Source organism: Motacilla alba, chromosome Z, assembly GCF_015832195.1.
Source record: "Motacilla alba alba isolate MOTALB_02 chromosome Z, Motacilla_alba_V1.0_pri, whole genome shotgun sequence".
In the NCBI taxonomy this organism is placed as follows: Eukaryota; Metazoa; Chordata; class Aves; order Passeriformes; family Motacillidae; genus Motacilla; species Motacilla alba.
This window is the reverse complement of record NC_052046.1, coordinates 28,522,672-28,540,290: the sequence shown is the minus strand read 5'-3', so window position 1 is coordinate 28,540,290 and position 17,619 is coordinate 28,522,672. Positions and strand designations below refer to the sequence as shown.

The 17,619-nt window shown below is 34.5% G+C and overlaps 1 protein-coding gene across 11 annotated transcripts in view; it reads right to left on the bottom strand.

Annotated features, from left to right (window-relative positions):
• Positions 1-17,619, bottom strand: part of KIAA0825 (KIAA0825 ortholog) — a 243,184-nt gene that overhangs the window by 112,935 nt on the left and 112,630 nt on the right. For 7 of the 11 annotated variants that reach the window (XM_038124587.1, XM_038124580.1, XM_038124581.1 and 4 more), the window contains 5 exons: positions 14,386-14,574; positions 12,629-12,862; positions 10,594-11,002; positions 6,179-6,335; positions 1,376-1,531 (listed from right to left, as the gene is read on the bottom strand). In XM_038124587.1, the coding sequence (XP_037980515.1) occupies positions 1,376-1,531; positions 6,179-6,335; positions 10,594-11,002; positions 12,629-12,862; positions 14,386-14,574 (1,145 nt within the window). The remainder of the gene's footprint in view (positions 1-1,375; positions 1,532-6,178; positions 6,336-10,593; positions 11,003-12,628; positions 12,863-14,385; positions 14,575-17,619) is intronic. The other 4 variants (XM_038124585.1, XM_038124589.1, XM_038124588.1 and 1 more) reach the window with 4 other exon arrangements.

The window sequence follows — 17,619 nt, the reverse complement described above, 5'->3', positions numbered from 1 at the left end:
GGCTTTCTGGGCAGAATATGAGGAAGAACTTCCTTACTGCCTGGCTGACTGAACACTGGAACTGACTCCCCAGAGACACTGTTGAGTCTCCCTCACTGGAGATACTCAAGAACCATCTGGACACAATTCTCTGTCCATGTGTTCTAGGATAACCCTGCTTGAGCAGGGAGGTTGGACCAGATGACCCACTGTGGTCCCTTCCAATCTCACTCATTCTGTGAGTCTGTGATTCTTGATTGGAAGGTCCCTTCCAACTCAAGCTATTCTGTGATTCCATTGACTCAAAGATTTGATAAAGCATGTTTCTCTGGAGTGAGGAGCCTTGAGCAGTCTTGTGGAATTCGTATTTGTCTCCTTTTTCAGGATATTAACATTTTTATTGCAACATGACAAAGATTAAGCATTCATTAAGCAAGTAAGAAAAACAAGTACATTTTACAGCAATATAACTGATGAAATAGACGAAAACAGTCAAAACTGGAGAGATTACACTGTGTATAAGCAGGGCTGCACTGAAAAAGGATGCATTTCCAAACAAGTCTGTAAAGTGAATTTCTTGCCATTGCAATACCACATCTTTTCAAATATTTGAATTGAATGCTGGAATCAAAAACGCTGATGACAAATTAAGAATAAATGAGAAACAATGGCATAAGATTTTTTAAGTATAAATGTGGTATCAGAAACTATTTAGCATTTTGCATAATGAATTGGCTATGGAGTGCTCCAGCAGAGATTTAGGCAACTAGATCTCTTTTCTTTAACTGTACCATTATCATGAAACTAAATTCTATAAGAAAATTGTAATCCTTTACATATTATAAGCATGACTTTAAGAAAAACTGAAATTTATGCCTTTTTTTTTTTGTGTGTGTCCCACTTAGTCTCACTAAGTTCTCATTGTTCTGTAAAATCACTGTTCCGTAAAATCACTGTATTTCTAAAGCATTCTTTACTTGACTGTTCAACAGATTTGTGAAAGCCCCATAAGGAAGGTTATAAATGTGAACTTATAGTTCTGATACGATTTTTCAAAGGACTAAGACTAACTGTTGCACAGATGTAATAAAAGTCATTGCGATTATAGGCTTTCCCTCAGTATACTGAACACAGAAAGTGTAAGTAAATGTAAATTGCTCTTGCATGCAATAATTCCAATCAAGAAAAAGGTCAGTAATGGCTTTTTGGACATTGTGATATTGTAGAGGGTATCCTCAGTACACTCCCAAGAACTAATATTCCCTTCTGCTTCATTAAATGTGAACATACATAAATAAGTCCATTTTCATACATTCTGTCTTTGTCATTATGACGATCATAATAATACCAACAAGTAAAAGTTATACTATAACCAAGGTTTCAGATTTTCACAAACCTGATTGAATACTTTTGCATAAGATTGTCTGTACACCTGGAAAGGGTTGAAGACAGGCTGCTCCTCTCTGGCCTTCAGTGTCAAAGGCAGACATTGACCCGAGGTAACACCATCTTCAGAAGGATTCTCACAAGACAGCTGTTCTTTCAAATATTCCTTTTGGAAGAAAAAGCAATCACAGAATAGTACAGGCCACCTAGCTTTCTACATGAAATTTACCTATATTTCAAGCATAAGTTTGAAAGATAGAAGTTCCTTTTAATGCAGTGGGGAATTAAAAATCTCTTAAAAATGGAAACCTTTTTAAGAAAATCACCATTTTACAATGAACAAGAAATAACCTCAGAAAACATGCACCCAGCTTGAGCAAAACAGAACAATCTAACCTACTGCTTTGAAATTCTTGTCAAATTATGTGTATAAGTTCTCATTAAATATATCTATCTCTCTCTCTATATATATATATGTGCTAGGTAGATGTAGAAGTGAACAACAAATGTTTTTCATGACTTTTGAATTAAACTTTTTGGAAAACAGTCAACCATTACTATATGACTATAAATAAATTCTTTGATTAACTTGTTGTAACCACGTTATTTAAACACAGGAAATAAATATTCTCCCACTCTTGAAAGCTATTTTTAGCCGCTTATACATTCAAGGACTAGAAGGACTAGAACATTCAAGGACTATTTGCATTGCAATTTTAGAAACTATACTGTAACAGATGCAGTATTATTTTGGACACCATCTTTTCTGTTTTCACTTCTTCGACTACTATGTAAATAAATCATCATTGCAGGCCAATAAAGTGTTCTGATTAAATAGAACCATTTTATGAAGAACTAGATAATGAAACATTTACACATCCATTTGCTAGAATAACTACCGTGATAATTAGTTTATTGTTATTAAAATGAAGTCCATTACATGGAGCAAGTACTCAAGGTGTGTCATTAGGATGGGTGGATGCAGATGCTCCTCTTAATTTGCAGTACTACTGAGGTGGAATAACAGGCAAACTATCTGCCAAGGCATCCTGTACCTCTTAGTAGGTCTTTCCAAAAGAAGAATTTCATCATCTGTTTAAACTTACACAATTACGGCCTGACCTGAAAGGCACAAATGCAGTTTTCAGGCCACACAGACTGTAACTGTTTCTCCCTTGTGTTGGCACTAGCATATGTTGTCATGATGTGAAATGAAATCAGCCAGGGGAAAAAAAAAGTTTCATCCAGATAAACAGCCACATGATTTCTAGTACTAGTGCAAAGAGAGGGCCTACGACTGGAAAAGCACAGGAGCAAGAGAAAGAGATGGACTGTCTGTCTGCTGGTTGCAATCAAATGTCATGTCCAATCAAGAGAATCACAAAATTGTCTTAGTGTATGGAAAAAAAACCCAACCAAGCAAAAGAAAAAACACAAATTGAGCTTCTTTCTGCTTAAAACAATATCACAAAGCAACTGTGAAAACATACCCTCTTTTAGCTATTTTTACTGAGCTTTTCAAAAGTATCTGGATTTTTCTTTCCCCATTCATTTATTCATTCACTACTTTATGCCATAACAAAGATTTCAAAGCCACGGTGGAGGAGGTTATTTAAAAACTATTTCTGTACATCTACCACATTTTCATAAATGTAGTGCCCTCCACGTACACATTTTTACAAAATCTGTAGACTAAAGCAACCCAGCCCTCTGGATGTAACAGAGCCAGCAGAGGCATATTGTGCTGCTTTTTCAGAATCAATACTGGAAACAGCTGTCCATGTGTTGCCAGATGAAGAGCTATTTGCTCAGCTGGTGGGAAAACACAATTCTTATTTTGCAAAACCAGCAGTCTACAGAACAGCACAATACGTATTCTGTAGGATCATGTTAAACATTAACAGAATAATGAACCAGTCTGGGTAAGCCATCTCAGCTCCCTTTTTGGAAAACAACACCAGTTCCCTGAAAAAGTAACTTTGGGGTCTAGGACCACCAGAGACCACCAGAGGGACCCCCGGGACAGACAAACGCATGCGCAAAGTGGAGAGGGCATGTTATGGGTCTCCAGGAAATTATTATTATATGTATGATTCATTCTGGGAAAATCAATGAATATGTGTGTAAAATACAGAGAAAAAGCAGGAGCTTTTCTGCACTTGACACGCACAATTCTGGTGGAGATATAAATTCTGGTGGCGCTGTAATAAAGAATGCCTGCTTCTTAATGTTACAATGGTGTTAGGAAGGAGATTTTGACCAATTTTGCTAACACCTGCTTGCCAGGGTTCGAAAAATTCAAGTGGTATACAACTGATCTCAGTAAAGGTATTTTTCTGTCTTTAATAAAATACTGTGGATTTTGTTTTGATGAAGAGACTTATTCAACAATGGTAAATATATTACAGTAAGATGCTCTTTAGTAGATTAAATATCATAGGCTCTAAAAGAGTCATGTTTCAAAAATGTGAAAATATGAAATCACATCTGTAAACATGTGAACTATATCCTCAGTACACTGACTAGGCATTGAACCAAGTACACAGAATATTATTGAGCCTGACAGCTCAGAAGAGTTATCACTTTGGCTGTCATTACTAAAAAAATTATTTAAAAAATTATTATTTTTTTGGCAAACACATGGAAGGCTGAAAGCTGTTCTGAGTACCATAGTAACTGTTAAAATTTTTATAAAATCATATGTCTATTTTCAAATCCAGCTTCCAAGAATCCATATCCCTTTCCACCTGCTTTTCTAAGGAATATTACTAAGAACAACAATTTTCTGTCTCATCATTTTGTTTTTACACATGATTACCAAGCACCGTAGCACAAAGATCTCTAAACCTGTTTTAAGAACACAATCCCCTGACATCCCAAGGAGTCTTTGAAGAAAAGAATGGACCTTTGAAAACACAACCAAATCTATTTCTTGGTAAGCAGGCACATAAAACATAATTTAGGCTTTGAAAAATAATATTGAAAAGTCCGTAATCATAATACCATGCTAAGCATTAAAATGTTTTGTAATGGTTTCAAAGGCATTTGAAAGTAATACAATTAAATCCTTCTGTAACTCAAGCTGGTCAGGATCTCCCTTCTTCTTCTTCTTCTTCTTCTTCTTCTTCTTCATTTTTAAAACAATACAGTTTTTTCCACTGAGAAATGTTCTATTTTTAAAAAGGGTCTTACCAGCTGCAGAAATTCAAGGAGAGACACCTGGGATATGGAAAGTCAGGCTGAAGTCCCTTTTTCCCCTAATTCTCTTAGCCTCATACCTCCTATTGGAGCTGCTCCACTTTGTATAAATAACCAAATACTCACAGGAGTGTCAGATCTTAGATTAGGGTCTCCAAAACCCAGGATGTGCATTTTATTCCTTCAGCTACAATATCATTCTATTTTTGACCCTAAAAGTTACAGAATGCATTTTTACCACTATTTCTACAAGGCAAAACAACTCCAACAGGGGAAAAAGAAGGAGTTTCATACCGATAGCTAATGGTATGGAGGTTTGGGGAATTAGTTCAAATGTGGGAGATGCAGATTCAATTCCCTGGTATAAACGAGGAAGTATAAAGATTTGAGCCTGCATATGCTGTCCCCTATGTAACTGTCCTAACTACTGGACTATATGCTATTTTCGGTGGTCTTTTCTACACTCCTTTATACCTAAGAGTAATCTTGAATGTGCTCCAGGTGAAGAAGTTTTGTTTATTAGAGTAATAATTTTCACTTCACTTCCTAAATCAGTTAATTATTCAGGAAATTGAAACATGAAAAGATTCTGTACTGTACTAATGTAAGGTGGCCATCTCTGCATATATGCTTACATTGCTTCTGATGCTTCCAAAAGCAGATTCATAAAGGTTGTTTTTAAGCCTGTACTTAGGAACTAAACAGTTGGATCCTATTTTCAGAAGCACAGTGTGAGTATTAAGGTGCTCTCTGTGGCCTTCCTACAGACATAGCTCTCTAAGTCAGGGTTTTCTGCTACCAGGTTTTTCAGAGGAAAAATCCTGCCCTCTGCCTATATTTGCATTATTTTGTATTTTATTATAAACACTTCTTTACACTTGCAAGGATATTAAGCCTCTGCTTATGCATTCAAGGAATTTAGTAATTAAAACTAAACCCAGAACTTTCTTTAAATTGTGTTACTGTACAATTTAAACAAACCTATGTTTATTTCAGTAAATAAAATCAGAATGCTTTTGGTAACTTGGGGCAATTTAGAATAGCCTCAGAAATAATGCAATTATTCTTTTACATTGCCAAATTTCATATGCAGCAAATATATCTGAATTTGTATCCTGCAATTTTAAAAGCACTTTGGCTGAACAGAATTGTCTAAATTTAGTAAGATTCCATTTACTTCCTCAGTACAGCCATAGGGGCTGCTTGTTTGTTTAAATCAAGATAGTTAATTAACCAAGTGTAAGTTTACCTTTGTAACAGCCAATTCTTCAACAGCCTTCGTTGATTTTTAATTTTTTTTTTTTTTTTTTTTTTTTTTTACTATGCTCAGACTCCTAAAATGAATCTATGGTCTGCAACATGAAACTGAAGGAAGTTTATGAGCCATACTACTGTCTAAACACCTAAATAAAATCTACAGTGTTTCTTATAACGTAATATTTTCTGTAGAAATGCACAAAAGCTTTAACTGAATGGATTCTATTAAAATACAATATAGGATTCTATACTGATTTTAAGAACTATTACCACCTCCTTGACTAACTCTTAGCTGCCAGCAGATGTTGCCCCCGGCCAGTACACACCTAATTGGCCTGTGGAAAGGCCGTTTCCCTACCTCATTGAGCCGGATGATGCGATAAATTTGCGTCAGGTACTCACTACCACTTGGTTTGTGGCAGATATCCAGGACCATCATGCTTATATTATGCTCAGAGAATCCAAGAGCAATACCTCCATCCTCTAATGTTGCACCTTTAACTGTCACTGAGGCACTAGAAGATAGAAAAGATACAGTCCTAAGTTAAATTTATAAAGAGCAAAATATTAATATCAACTCAGCGAGAACTACATGTTCAAAGAAACCTGGAAGTACTTAGCCATATGTTGTTTTACAATTATCTCTCACATAATAAATGTTAAATAACAGTATTATACCAATTTTAATCACCTTTATTGGAAAGATGAACACATAAAAGAGTCTTTAAGAATACAGAAGTTGCAAATATTTTCATTTCCCCATGAGAAGTATCTTTGGTACTAGAAATGGCATTTACATTCGATCTCTTGTGCATTTTTCTTTGCCTATCACAGCATATATCAAAGCCTAATTAACATGTCAGAAAGGTAGCCATTACTCTAAGTATAGGTTAGAAGCTTTAAATTGAAGTCGTTTTCTTTCCACTGGTATGTTGTTAAACCATTTAAAAGGCACGTATTTGCCACCTGTTGCATTTTTGCCCTATACTTTTACCTGGGGCTTTTTTTTGTATTTGTGTGAAACTTCTACCAATGAAAATCTGAAGGTGACATTCCCAAATGCCTCCAAAATTGTGCATTCAAATCTCTGATCATTGTCAGACTCTCTGCATACAACTACAAGTTATTATCTTAGTACTGCTACCAATGAATTCTAAGAAAGAAGTACTAAAATTTTCCTCAAATACTACAGCTGCAGCACAGGTATTTGACATGTATGTATCAAGAACTCAAAAGATTAACAAGAATATATTGTCCTTTCGCCAGACACTGTGGGATTAATTTAAAATAAACCAAGGAAGTATTATCAATTAATTTAAAAATCAGTATTGTATTTGTTAAGGAGTAAAACAAAAAACAAAACATAAAAAAATCCCAAAAACCTGGAAATAAAACCACTGTGTTTGCATTATACTGTTGACAGTGAGCCATGGTTACAAAGTCAGTCCTTCTGAAAGTTGCTGTTTGACCTACAGCCTCTCTGCAATGCTGCACAGCTGCTGGATATTAAAGCAGATATTGCTTCCACATGCAGTTTCAGAAGGTCCTACAGAGCAAGGTTTGAAAATATAAACTATAATTTTGTTCTTTGCTGAATATAAGTAAGTGATGCTATGTTATTATGGTGTACTTTACAGAAAAGCTTCAAAGAAATTAATCTTTAAATTAAAGCGCACTTAAGGCTGATATTTGACGCCACATACAGATACAACCTGAATTTCTTGTCAAAATTCTTAGCAACTAACACTGAAAAAGCTAAGGACCTCTGACAAAGGAATGTATCAGTGCCAGCACCCAAATTTTATTCTTTACTGCCCGTTACTGCGCAGGTGAAGCAGATGATTGGATTCAGGCAGCACTATGATTAATGATTTCCTTTCTGGATTTGGGACTGCCTATCAATCATGTCATTAGCAAGAATGTGCCCTGAGAGAGGCAGACCTCAGCCAAGGAATAACTGCATTCATCTTAATCTGTATATGCACCCAGCCAGCAAGGTCAGGGTCACCATGATGAAAAACAATAATCTTCAATTCGACAAATTACTTTGCAAAGACAGACCTTTCTTTTCTTCCCAGGATGTGTGTTTTTTAGAATCTAACGTGACTGTTTACAGCTCTGGTGCTACCATAAAGTGAACGTTACTTTAATGAACAGTAATACCTTCAGGCAGTACACAAGATAGGCAAAGAACCTTTGCTGTTTTAGGAACCTTTCAATGAAGGCTAAAATTTTTTTAATATTCTTTAAAATTAAGTTAATATATATTATTTAGACTTTTTATGTAAATAAAAATCCTGATAATAATAACATAACACTAAATCAAGCAAGAATTTTACTTACAAAAACCCACTACACTTCAAAAATATTTTTATGGCTGTGTAGGTGAGTCCCAAGTAAATTTTTGAAATTTATAGGGTTTTTTTCTTTCCTATGTATCTGTTAGAAGTCTATAAACATTTATAAATATGTATACATATCTGCACATGCATCCAGCTAAATCAGAAAATAATTTGATTATTGAATGGTTCCACTGCACCAATATAGTACATAGTATATTGTTGTGTTGCACTAAATAGTTATTTAGTTGTTGTTTTGCACCGGGTGATTCAGGATTTGCGCTGAGTGATCCTCGTATTGCACGGAATGGTTTGTGTTGTATCACGTGGTTTGTTTTTCCCTTCTCCCATCGCATGGTCGCTCCCTCATCCACCCGTCCCCTGTACCCCCAGTGATCTGTCCCCTGGCTGCCCCTCCCCTCCTCCCTCCTCAGTGGTATCCCATTGGCTGCGATCCTCTTTCCCCCTTCCCCATTCCCTCGGGTAGAAAAGTCTCCCACAAGTTCGGAACGTTCTCTTTTCTACCTGGAGGGTCACCAGAGTCTGAGGTGTCTCCTCTCAAGTCAATAAACAGAGGACCCTTGTCCCCACGTGGAGAAGAGCATTTCTCGTCTTTTACTTTCGTCCATGTAAGGCCGTGTGGGCTAGGTCAATAGCTAGCCGGAGTGGACCCTCAAAAGCCCGAGAGCGACTGTATATAATTACAATATAGTAATTTCATTCATGAAAATCATAAATCTCCTCTTGAAAGATTGTTTTTAGTTTAGTAATTATGTGGCCACTATTTACTTTAATTGACTATTTGAATTTCAGCTCTAATATATTATTAGTTTTGTAATTTGCATTTATAATAACATTTATCTCTAGATTTCATATCTCATGTATTTATAAACTGGATCTTTTTCCCCTCAGATATTGACTTATAACATTTGAATGAACAGTGGAAAAACAACATTCATATTAGATTTCTATTGCAGAAATGCAACTGAAGTCAGGGGAGTCAACTTCATAACTGCATCAAATAACTGCTCACTTGGAGAGCAGGCAATGTATTCTTCATTCTCCTAAGCTTAAAATTACCAGACCTAGTCACAAACTAGTTCTCTCTTTGCTTGACACTGTAGACATACAGAAACATTTTCCCATGTTTACTTTCCACAATCTGATACCTAACATATAACACAGCATTTTTGTGGTATTTTACAAAATACAGTAGTATATTAACTTAAACTTCTCAGCTTCTGAAGATGTGCAAATTACCTCAAGTTTTAGTTTTTAGAGGTTATCCACAATACTGTCTTCCTATATTTGTATTTTAAGAAGTACCTGTTCTCTCAGCGGCATTAAAAATTGTACTATGGGGCCATTGTGTTAAGTATCAATTTACAAATTATCATTATGTATTTTTTATTCTACAACTCCGTCAGTCAGTGGCATCTGGCTTCAATCTTTTAATCATTGGATTAGATCTTGTAAATTAGAATTAAATGGAAATGCAGAGATAACAAAGGTCAGTGTCAGTGTTTGTCTGACACTATTACTGCTTACCACATTTATTACTGCTACCCACATTAACTGACTACTCATAGAAACAGGATACAGTCCCTTAAAGCACTGAAAACCTGTTCAGTAGTATAACTGATTCCAACCTACAATCACTGTATCCTTTGTTTATAGGGACAAATCCCGACATGACAACAACAACTGCAACCTTCAAGAATACCCACTGAAAAAAACAGCAATCTTACTTTCAGTAGTTACAATTTAATTCAGTAAGTAATGCTATTCCACTCAATCTAATATTGCAAAGTTGATGAATGGTATTTTTACAGAATGATACATGACTGCAACATTAAAACAGACTGGACTACGAACACACTGACATGTACACAACTCCTTGAAAGATCACTGTAAAGATCTTAATGTCAAATCTGAAGGAAAAATTGGTATTTTCTCAGAAAGGCACAGCAGGATATTATTCTTGTCCTTTTTTGATATATGCTATTTGCCTCAGGGTTTGATGTGTTTTAGAATAAAGTATGCTTACTTTTTATTCACAGATGAACACTGAAAACTTCTCACAATTCCTCTTAATTTAATCACCACACTAAATTTAAATTATAAATATATTTAGTACCTGTTCACATTTTGAAGGATATAACAATGGACTTGTCCATATTTTTGGTTCACCAAGATAACATGAAATCTTGTAGTACTATGAACACACCGTTCTGATGAAACAATGATGTTTTAATGTTTCAGCAATGAACTTAAATTACAAACCCATGGTATATCAATACTAAGGACTAATCTGTTTTCATATAAGATCACTGCTCATCTCTTTTCCTTAAAATTGAACAATAGTTGTAAACATGCCAATAATCCAGTAAAATAAAGAGCATATAATAGCATTTGAAAAATACTATGTTCTTACCAGTCTATGCTCAACTTTCTTGCCTTCAGCAACTGGCTTTCAATCCAGTTTGGTCTTTGCTGCTCAATGCTTTGTATAATCTTCTGGGTCACTTGCTTAGGACCACTTTTCTGTTTTCCCATAATACTTTCTAAGCACACACGAACTAAACTGAGTTTTTCTTTGCTCCATCTGTCAAGTGTTGCACCTGTTAAAAATTCTGCAGTATTTCCATCCTCAAATATCCGACATATAATTACAATCAAGTTCCAGACAAGCAGACCAGCTTTCTTCAACTCAGCAAAGTTTCTTGACATTTTTCTCTCAGCCAGAAAAAAGAAGTATTTAACTGGAGAAGGCAAACATGCAATCACTGTAGGTAACTTGCTGATTACAATAGATACTGCTTGAGCTGCAAGCCTTGTGAAGCCTTAAAAATAGAAAGAAAAGATTATATGATTAACAGTATAGTTCTAACTGCTTCTGAATGTTGTATGATAATTTCTACCTTTCTTTTGTACTGAAAATGTGTAAAAAGCTTAAGTACTCAACACTGTAGTTTCACTTGTATTATGCTATCTGCGCATAAATCCCACAAAACTCAAACAACTACATTTATTAAAAGCAGAAAATTTAATATTTAGACTGTGACTCTCAACAATTAGTCCTGCTGTGCACAGTTGTTACAGATTCATGAAAAAGACAATACTCAGGTATTCTGAATGGTAGAAAGTTGTCTTCAAAATTATAGCATTTTTTCAACTTCACAGCTGAAGCATTGCGCTAAGTGTATTAGAATATTACATACATTTATAATCTCTAGTTTTTAATAAATTCCTTTCTATGTTCAAAATAACAAAGCTTCAGTTTATCATCTTTCATATAAGCATCTACACTAGATGGCACTGCATTTTAAAGACCCTAGATAATAAAAGTAGGTACAAAATTAACTACAGAGAAATTGTGCTGCTCAAAACCCAAGACATATATAAAATGAAAAATACAGCAAAAGGTGTCAAGATTTAAAAAAGCACCAATCTCCAAACAATTGAAGAAAACCTTGTGTTATTGCACCTGCATTCCAAATGTTTTTCTTTTATTATAAAAGAAACCCTATCTGTTCTAGATATCACATATACAAATTTAAATTGTCTTGAAGCTAGACTCTTACCTCTCAGTTTGCATATCAGTTCACACATAGAAACTAGCCTAAAATAGCCATAAAAAAGTTTTAGATTAAAATGAGAGTGCAGTGAAGATGTATGAAAAAAAAAAAGAATGAATTGATGCCCTGGCTTGGCCACAATCTACATACTCAAAACTCTGTGCCACAATATATTGCCGTTTTGAAAATAATCAGGTAATATTTTGGTGGCAAAAATTGATCATGAATGTTTCTAAAAGTTAGACTTCTGAATCACCACCTGAAATGACAGATGCTTTAGACACTGTGGGCTATGAAAATACATACCAGAAATCAGCTTTACATCTAATCACCTTCAAAACACCTCCTGTTCTGTATGATTTCTTTCTTCCTTTACTAACTGTTTCAACAACCAAGCTGCAGTATATTCCACAACAGTTTCAGTGCTTGTTTTATTCAAGCATAAATTGCTGTGTTGTAAAGTTGAGGTGAATGACAGTCCCGAATGAAAAGATGACAATTAAAAGGAAAGCTGTTTACAGCCATAGAGGCCAAAGTATAGGCATTATTCCTCACTTTGTTTTGAATCCCATCTGACTACTGCCAGATGCTGGAAACATCTCCAGTACTATTATTACCAATACTACAATACTGATTATTTTCAAAACCTTGTTTGTGTATGTATGGGTGTAAGCCTCAAGAAAGAATAACTGAATTTTAATGGAAAGTATTGAAAACAGTCCAACCACCACAGGATGTTTAGAAATAGTTTGTTCATTGTAAAGCTACAATACTCACAAAATTTAACTGCCCAGTTTTGGAGTAAATGAGTAAAGGACTTCAAAGTTCTTATGAGAAGCTTATAGGATGTATTGTATACATATATAAATATTATTTATAAGTTTCACCTACATTTCCCAGATTCCTTTCTCTTCATTTCCCGAGGAGTGTAATTCCATTCCTTTGGAACAGTTTTCAGTAAACCTTCAGGAACTATTTGTTTGTGCTGGTATGTTCCATAGTTTTCTGTTGCCTCCCATGAATGCATCAAAGAAATTATTTGTTTCACTATACCCTTCACTGAATTAATCAAAGTCAACTTCAAGCATCTGATAACTTCTGGCTCCGACTCACCACAACTGGAAACTTCAGAAGGAAGAACTATTAACAATTCAGTAAGTGTTGCATAAATCTGTTTCAGAAAGTGTTTTGAGAATTCTTACAGAAAAAAAATTTAACATTATGTCATAACAAATCAGACCTATTTGTCTGTTACAAATTAAGAAAGAGTATAATGCAAAATATATGGCATCTTGGTACCATCTTAATACAGTACTGACAAAAAAAATCAATTTATTTCCTTCATTCTCATTTTTTCCACTGATATATTTATAAAAATTCTATTTAAGCTGATTGATGTCTTCCTTTTTATACGGAAAACATTTAAGTACTTGTTAGGCATCAATGAGGCAAACAGATACATATTTTTTTCTACTTTCTTGTCTTGAATGTATTAAGGAAGTTGCATTTATTAGATACTCAAACTGCTATACCACAGACAGTAAAGGAAAAGAAAGGTACTTTGGACACAAAAATACATACAAATAATAGTTATCAACAGATACGTGGCATATCATCAGAGATGGCATGTTCAAAACACACCATCCTAAATACAGTTATTGACATTACAAAAAGTATCAATCTTCTCACATTCTTAATACCACAGCAAACTGCAGTTTCTCAATTGTCATGGAGCTGCAATTGTCAGACAGTGTTGCAGAGCATTTGAGAGAGATGTTTTGACATGTTAGATCTTTAGATCCTTTGCTCATACTTTTGCTTCCCTCTACTTTTTGCTGATCTAATCATGGTCTTTCTGGAAGCTTCCAAGCACCACTTCTCTGTTTTTCTTCCCCTTACATGTTAAACTTCTACTTTTTGCAATCCCATTTTTCTCTGAGAAGTATCTGAGCACTTTTATCATTGTTTTCTATTTTGTGATGCTCATAATTCTATTTCCCCTTCTGCATTCTCCCATTTTCATCCTCTTCTTTTGAGCCCTCCTGCTTTTAATCCATAATTTGCAATATCACCCTTCTAAACCTCACCTCTCTTTTCTGGTTGAATACTGTTTTTCCTTGGAGATAGAATTAGTTGCTTTAATTGTGAGGACAGCTCTCCCCCTCAATAGAAAATTAAGAGGCTGAATGCCTGTTGACAATAGAGACTAAATGCTCATCAGATTATTTCTCCCTCAGTACGAGAAGACGTCCTTCCTTCTCTTTTTCCACTCTTCTTCCATGCTTCCTTACTTTTAAATTGTGGCAAAGGTCTGGAGCTGTTGAATGCACAGAGATGAAGAACCTCTACTGGTAGAGACCTACAAAAACATTCTGCAGCCAGTTTGCTGGTAAGACAAACACTTAAGGTCATCAGACTTCTGGTAAACAACACTGCTTTGGAACCTCTTCATTCTTCAAAATTTTAACCACTCCTACCATGGCCTGACTGCACAAAACCCTTCAATAATACTATAATTTTGAAGTAAGCTAACATACTTTCACCTGATTTATTATGGTAAAAATAATACTCACCACACATCTGAAAATGAACAACATTTAACATCAGATTTGAAATGCTTATTAATAAATTAATAAATTAATAAAAACCTGTCATATTGTATAAGCAGTTCCACAGCAGCTCTTTTTCCATGTACGACTCAAAAGCAATGCCAAGAGATTTGGGTGATAAAGTGCAGTAAGACAATACTGTGAAGATTGTTTCAATCAGAGTAGGCTCTTTGTTACTTTCCTGTTCCAAGAGAGAACTTTGTTCATCACAATTTAATGCTTGATTACCTTCAAAATAAACAAAAACATGGTTCCAATAATTTCCAAGTAATTTAAGGTCTCAGTAATGGATAGAATTATTCAAAATGAACTGCAAAGTGTATCTGAATAATATTTCAAACAATAACACTTACAGATACTGAAATCTGATCTTTCTCTGCCTATGACAGTTGACTGTTGTCCTGAATTATGTGTAAACAATAAAAAACAGACCTAAGCATGTTTTCATGAAATGAAAAATATATGAAATATGCCTATTTAATTCAAAAGTAAATTGAAATTGATCGTATTTGGAAATTTATTATTTACGGAAGATTAATCATTAGATTAAGATCTAAACTGCAGAATCAGAGTCAAAAATCTATTACTGCTTAGCTCTTCCTTATATAATAGTCATATGAAACAATAAAATCCCATTTAGATATAAAAATATAAGAAAAGTAGCAGCTCTGTATTCCCCAAAGTGTTCTGGCTTTGTTTTTCAGTGTAAGATGAAACTCAGAATACAACAGTTTCACAAAACAAAGTCTGAGCCCTGCTAAAATACAGACTTTAAAGACAAGTAGTGATTATCATAAAGTGATAACTTCTTACAAATATTTACAAATATTTCTGACAATCATTATAACACAATCTCCCACATATAACACATAAGGATGTATTTAAAACTTCAGGAATCAATGCAATTCAATGACTTTGATTAGTGCTAATGTTGAAGACCTGAGCTTCCCACCTGTTTGTGAAATATGCCTCCAACCATGAGAAGCAGAGCCATCACCTGTTAAGTAGTCTTAATTTAAATTTCTAGTTTGCAAAAATAGTGGTTTCTGTAAATACTGTAAAAAGTATTTAGATAACATTATACTATAAATGTCATTGCTTTCTGCCAGTTTGGTTGTCTTTAGCAACCTATGGAGGAGAAAGATGGGAGTCTTCTAAATCTACCATAATGGAAAATAATTGCTTTCAACCCTTCTTTGAATGACTTGAGGACTAAAAAAAAATCTCATTTTACTCTCTTCTGAATTCCTACAACCTAATTCATGCATTACTGTAAATCATTCAATCTAGGTAGCATGCAACCTTAGCAGAAACAGAGGATGTAAAAAGCTAAAAAACATGATCACTGATTCCATAACCAACAATATGTGGCTTTTTTCCCCCAAGACAGCAGACAGACCTGCAATAAGACAGGTTTTTAATCAGCTTTCTTTTTCCTATGAGCTGAGTGAGTTGACATATATTGCGTTCAATTCCAGATGCTTCTAAGTGAAGAATCAAATGGATTCCACTTATTCACTCAAACCAGGGTTATGTATGACAAAGAACTAACCAACAAAGCAGAAAAAGAAGTTCAAATTGGGAAATGAAAATCTGGAATGAACTTTGATTCTATTACTGTAAGTATTTATTTTTGAAATTAATTTAACCAAATTCTAGGAGGAGTTTTGCTAATATTTCAAGTACTATGTAAACTGCATTTGAAGTACATGATGGGGAATTGGTTTGTGTAAAAGTGCTCATGACTTGAAATTAAGCCTAAATTTGGTTTATGACCTTGCTACAATGGAAAGTTTAAGTCACAACTTACTAGTAACTTTTCAAATCAATTCGTGCTACCAAAAGATTTATATAAAGAGAAAGGAGTATAAAAGAATACTGTAGAAAGGGCTATAATACATCTTGTTATAACGACTGTACAATGCAACTCTTGTGCTTTTAAGCAAAGATCTGCACGAATCCACTACTAAATCATTCTGTGACTAAATATAACAAGGCATGTAATTATTCATCAGCTTTTTCTTGCTTTACCCCGAAGTAAATGTTGTCCTTGTTTTAAGAACAACCTGAAAGCTCAGGTTGAAATCAGTTTTCTGATTGATAAGTGGGCACAGATCATAGAATCACAGAATCCTTTGGGTTAGAAGGGACTTTAAAAGATAATGTCACTTGAAAAGTTTAGCTAGCACATCAGTATAGCTCGTTAAATATTATGAATTAGGAGTCTACAGAAAGATACGTAGATTTCTCTTGCCTTAGATTTTTTTCTTTTACATTTATTAGCTCACCTGTCATAACATCAAATATTCATATCAGTTTGAACTCCAATGCAGCTTTCTTCTTAATTATAAAACAGAATTTATATGATAGGTATTTTACCTACTGCCCTGTGATGCTTCCATCTATATGCTTTCTATTTTTTCACTGACTGCATTTGTATAGCAAAAGCTAATTTGTGAAGGGAACATAAAGCTCCTATAGGTAGTTCAAAGGAGATGTTTCCATATTATTTTAGCAAGACTTAGCATTCATACATAAGTGTGGCTATATACTTATCTAGATACCTGCTAAAATAAAAAAAATCAGCTGTTTGTTATTTCCATATAGCAGGATGTTCTATATGCATAAAAGATACAAAACCATATTAGAATAATATTATTTTTAATAAATATCTCTATAAGAAAATTATGTATCTATTGAATAACAGCTATGCCCTAACCATTCACAATGAATCATTCTTCCTGTAACAAAATAATGCACTAAATCTCTTGGGGTACTACCATATATTTTAAAAGCATAATTTCAGAAAGGCAGAGTTACAAGTGCAATTTACCCGTATTTCTTTCCTACTGATAGAAATACCACCTAGTAATTTGCCAACATTATCCCTCATCCAGCACTTACCTGACTAGTCTACCCATAAAATGAATCTTGCTGAATTCAGAAGATCCCGTTACTGACGCTAGACCTCACTCTCCCCAGTCAATCCATAAACGACAACCAAGATACAAATAGTTATGCTGGCTTTTTTGACCAAAAGAGGTAGTTAAAACTCAAATTCATACATGCTGTTTCACTTAGGAAGAGGAATTGAATTGTTTCAGATACTGGTCTTTAATTTGCAAGGAGAATGAAACTTTTGCTTTCTTTATTGAATTTAAAGGTTTCTTTAAACCACAGTAACTGATGAGGATATAAAGAATGCAAAAAGGATATGCTTTGTTTATAGAATCAAATACTTCAGCAGGCAATCTGCAGTACACTACATCCTCA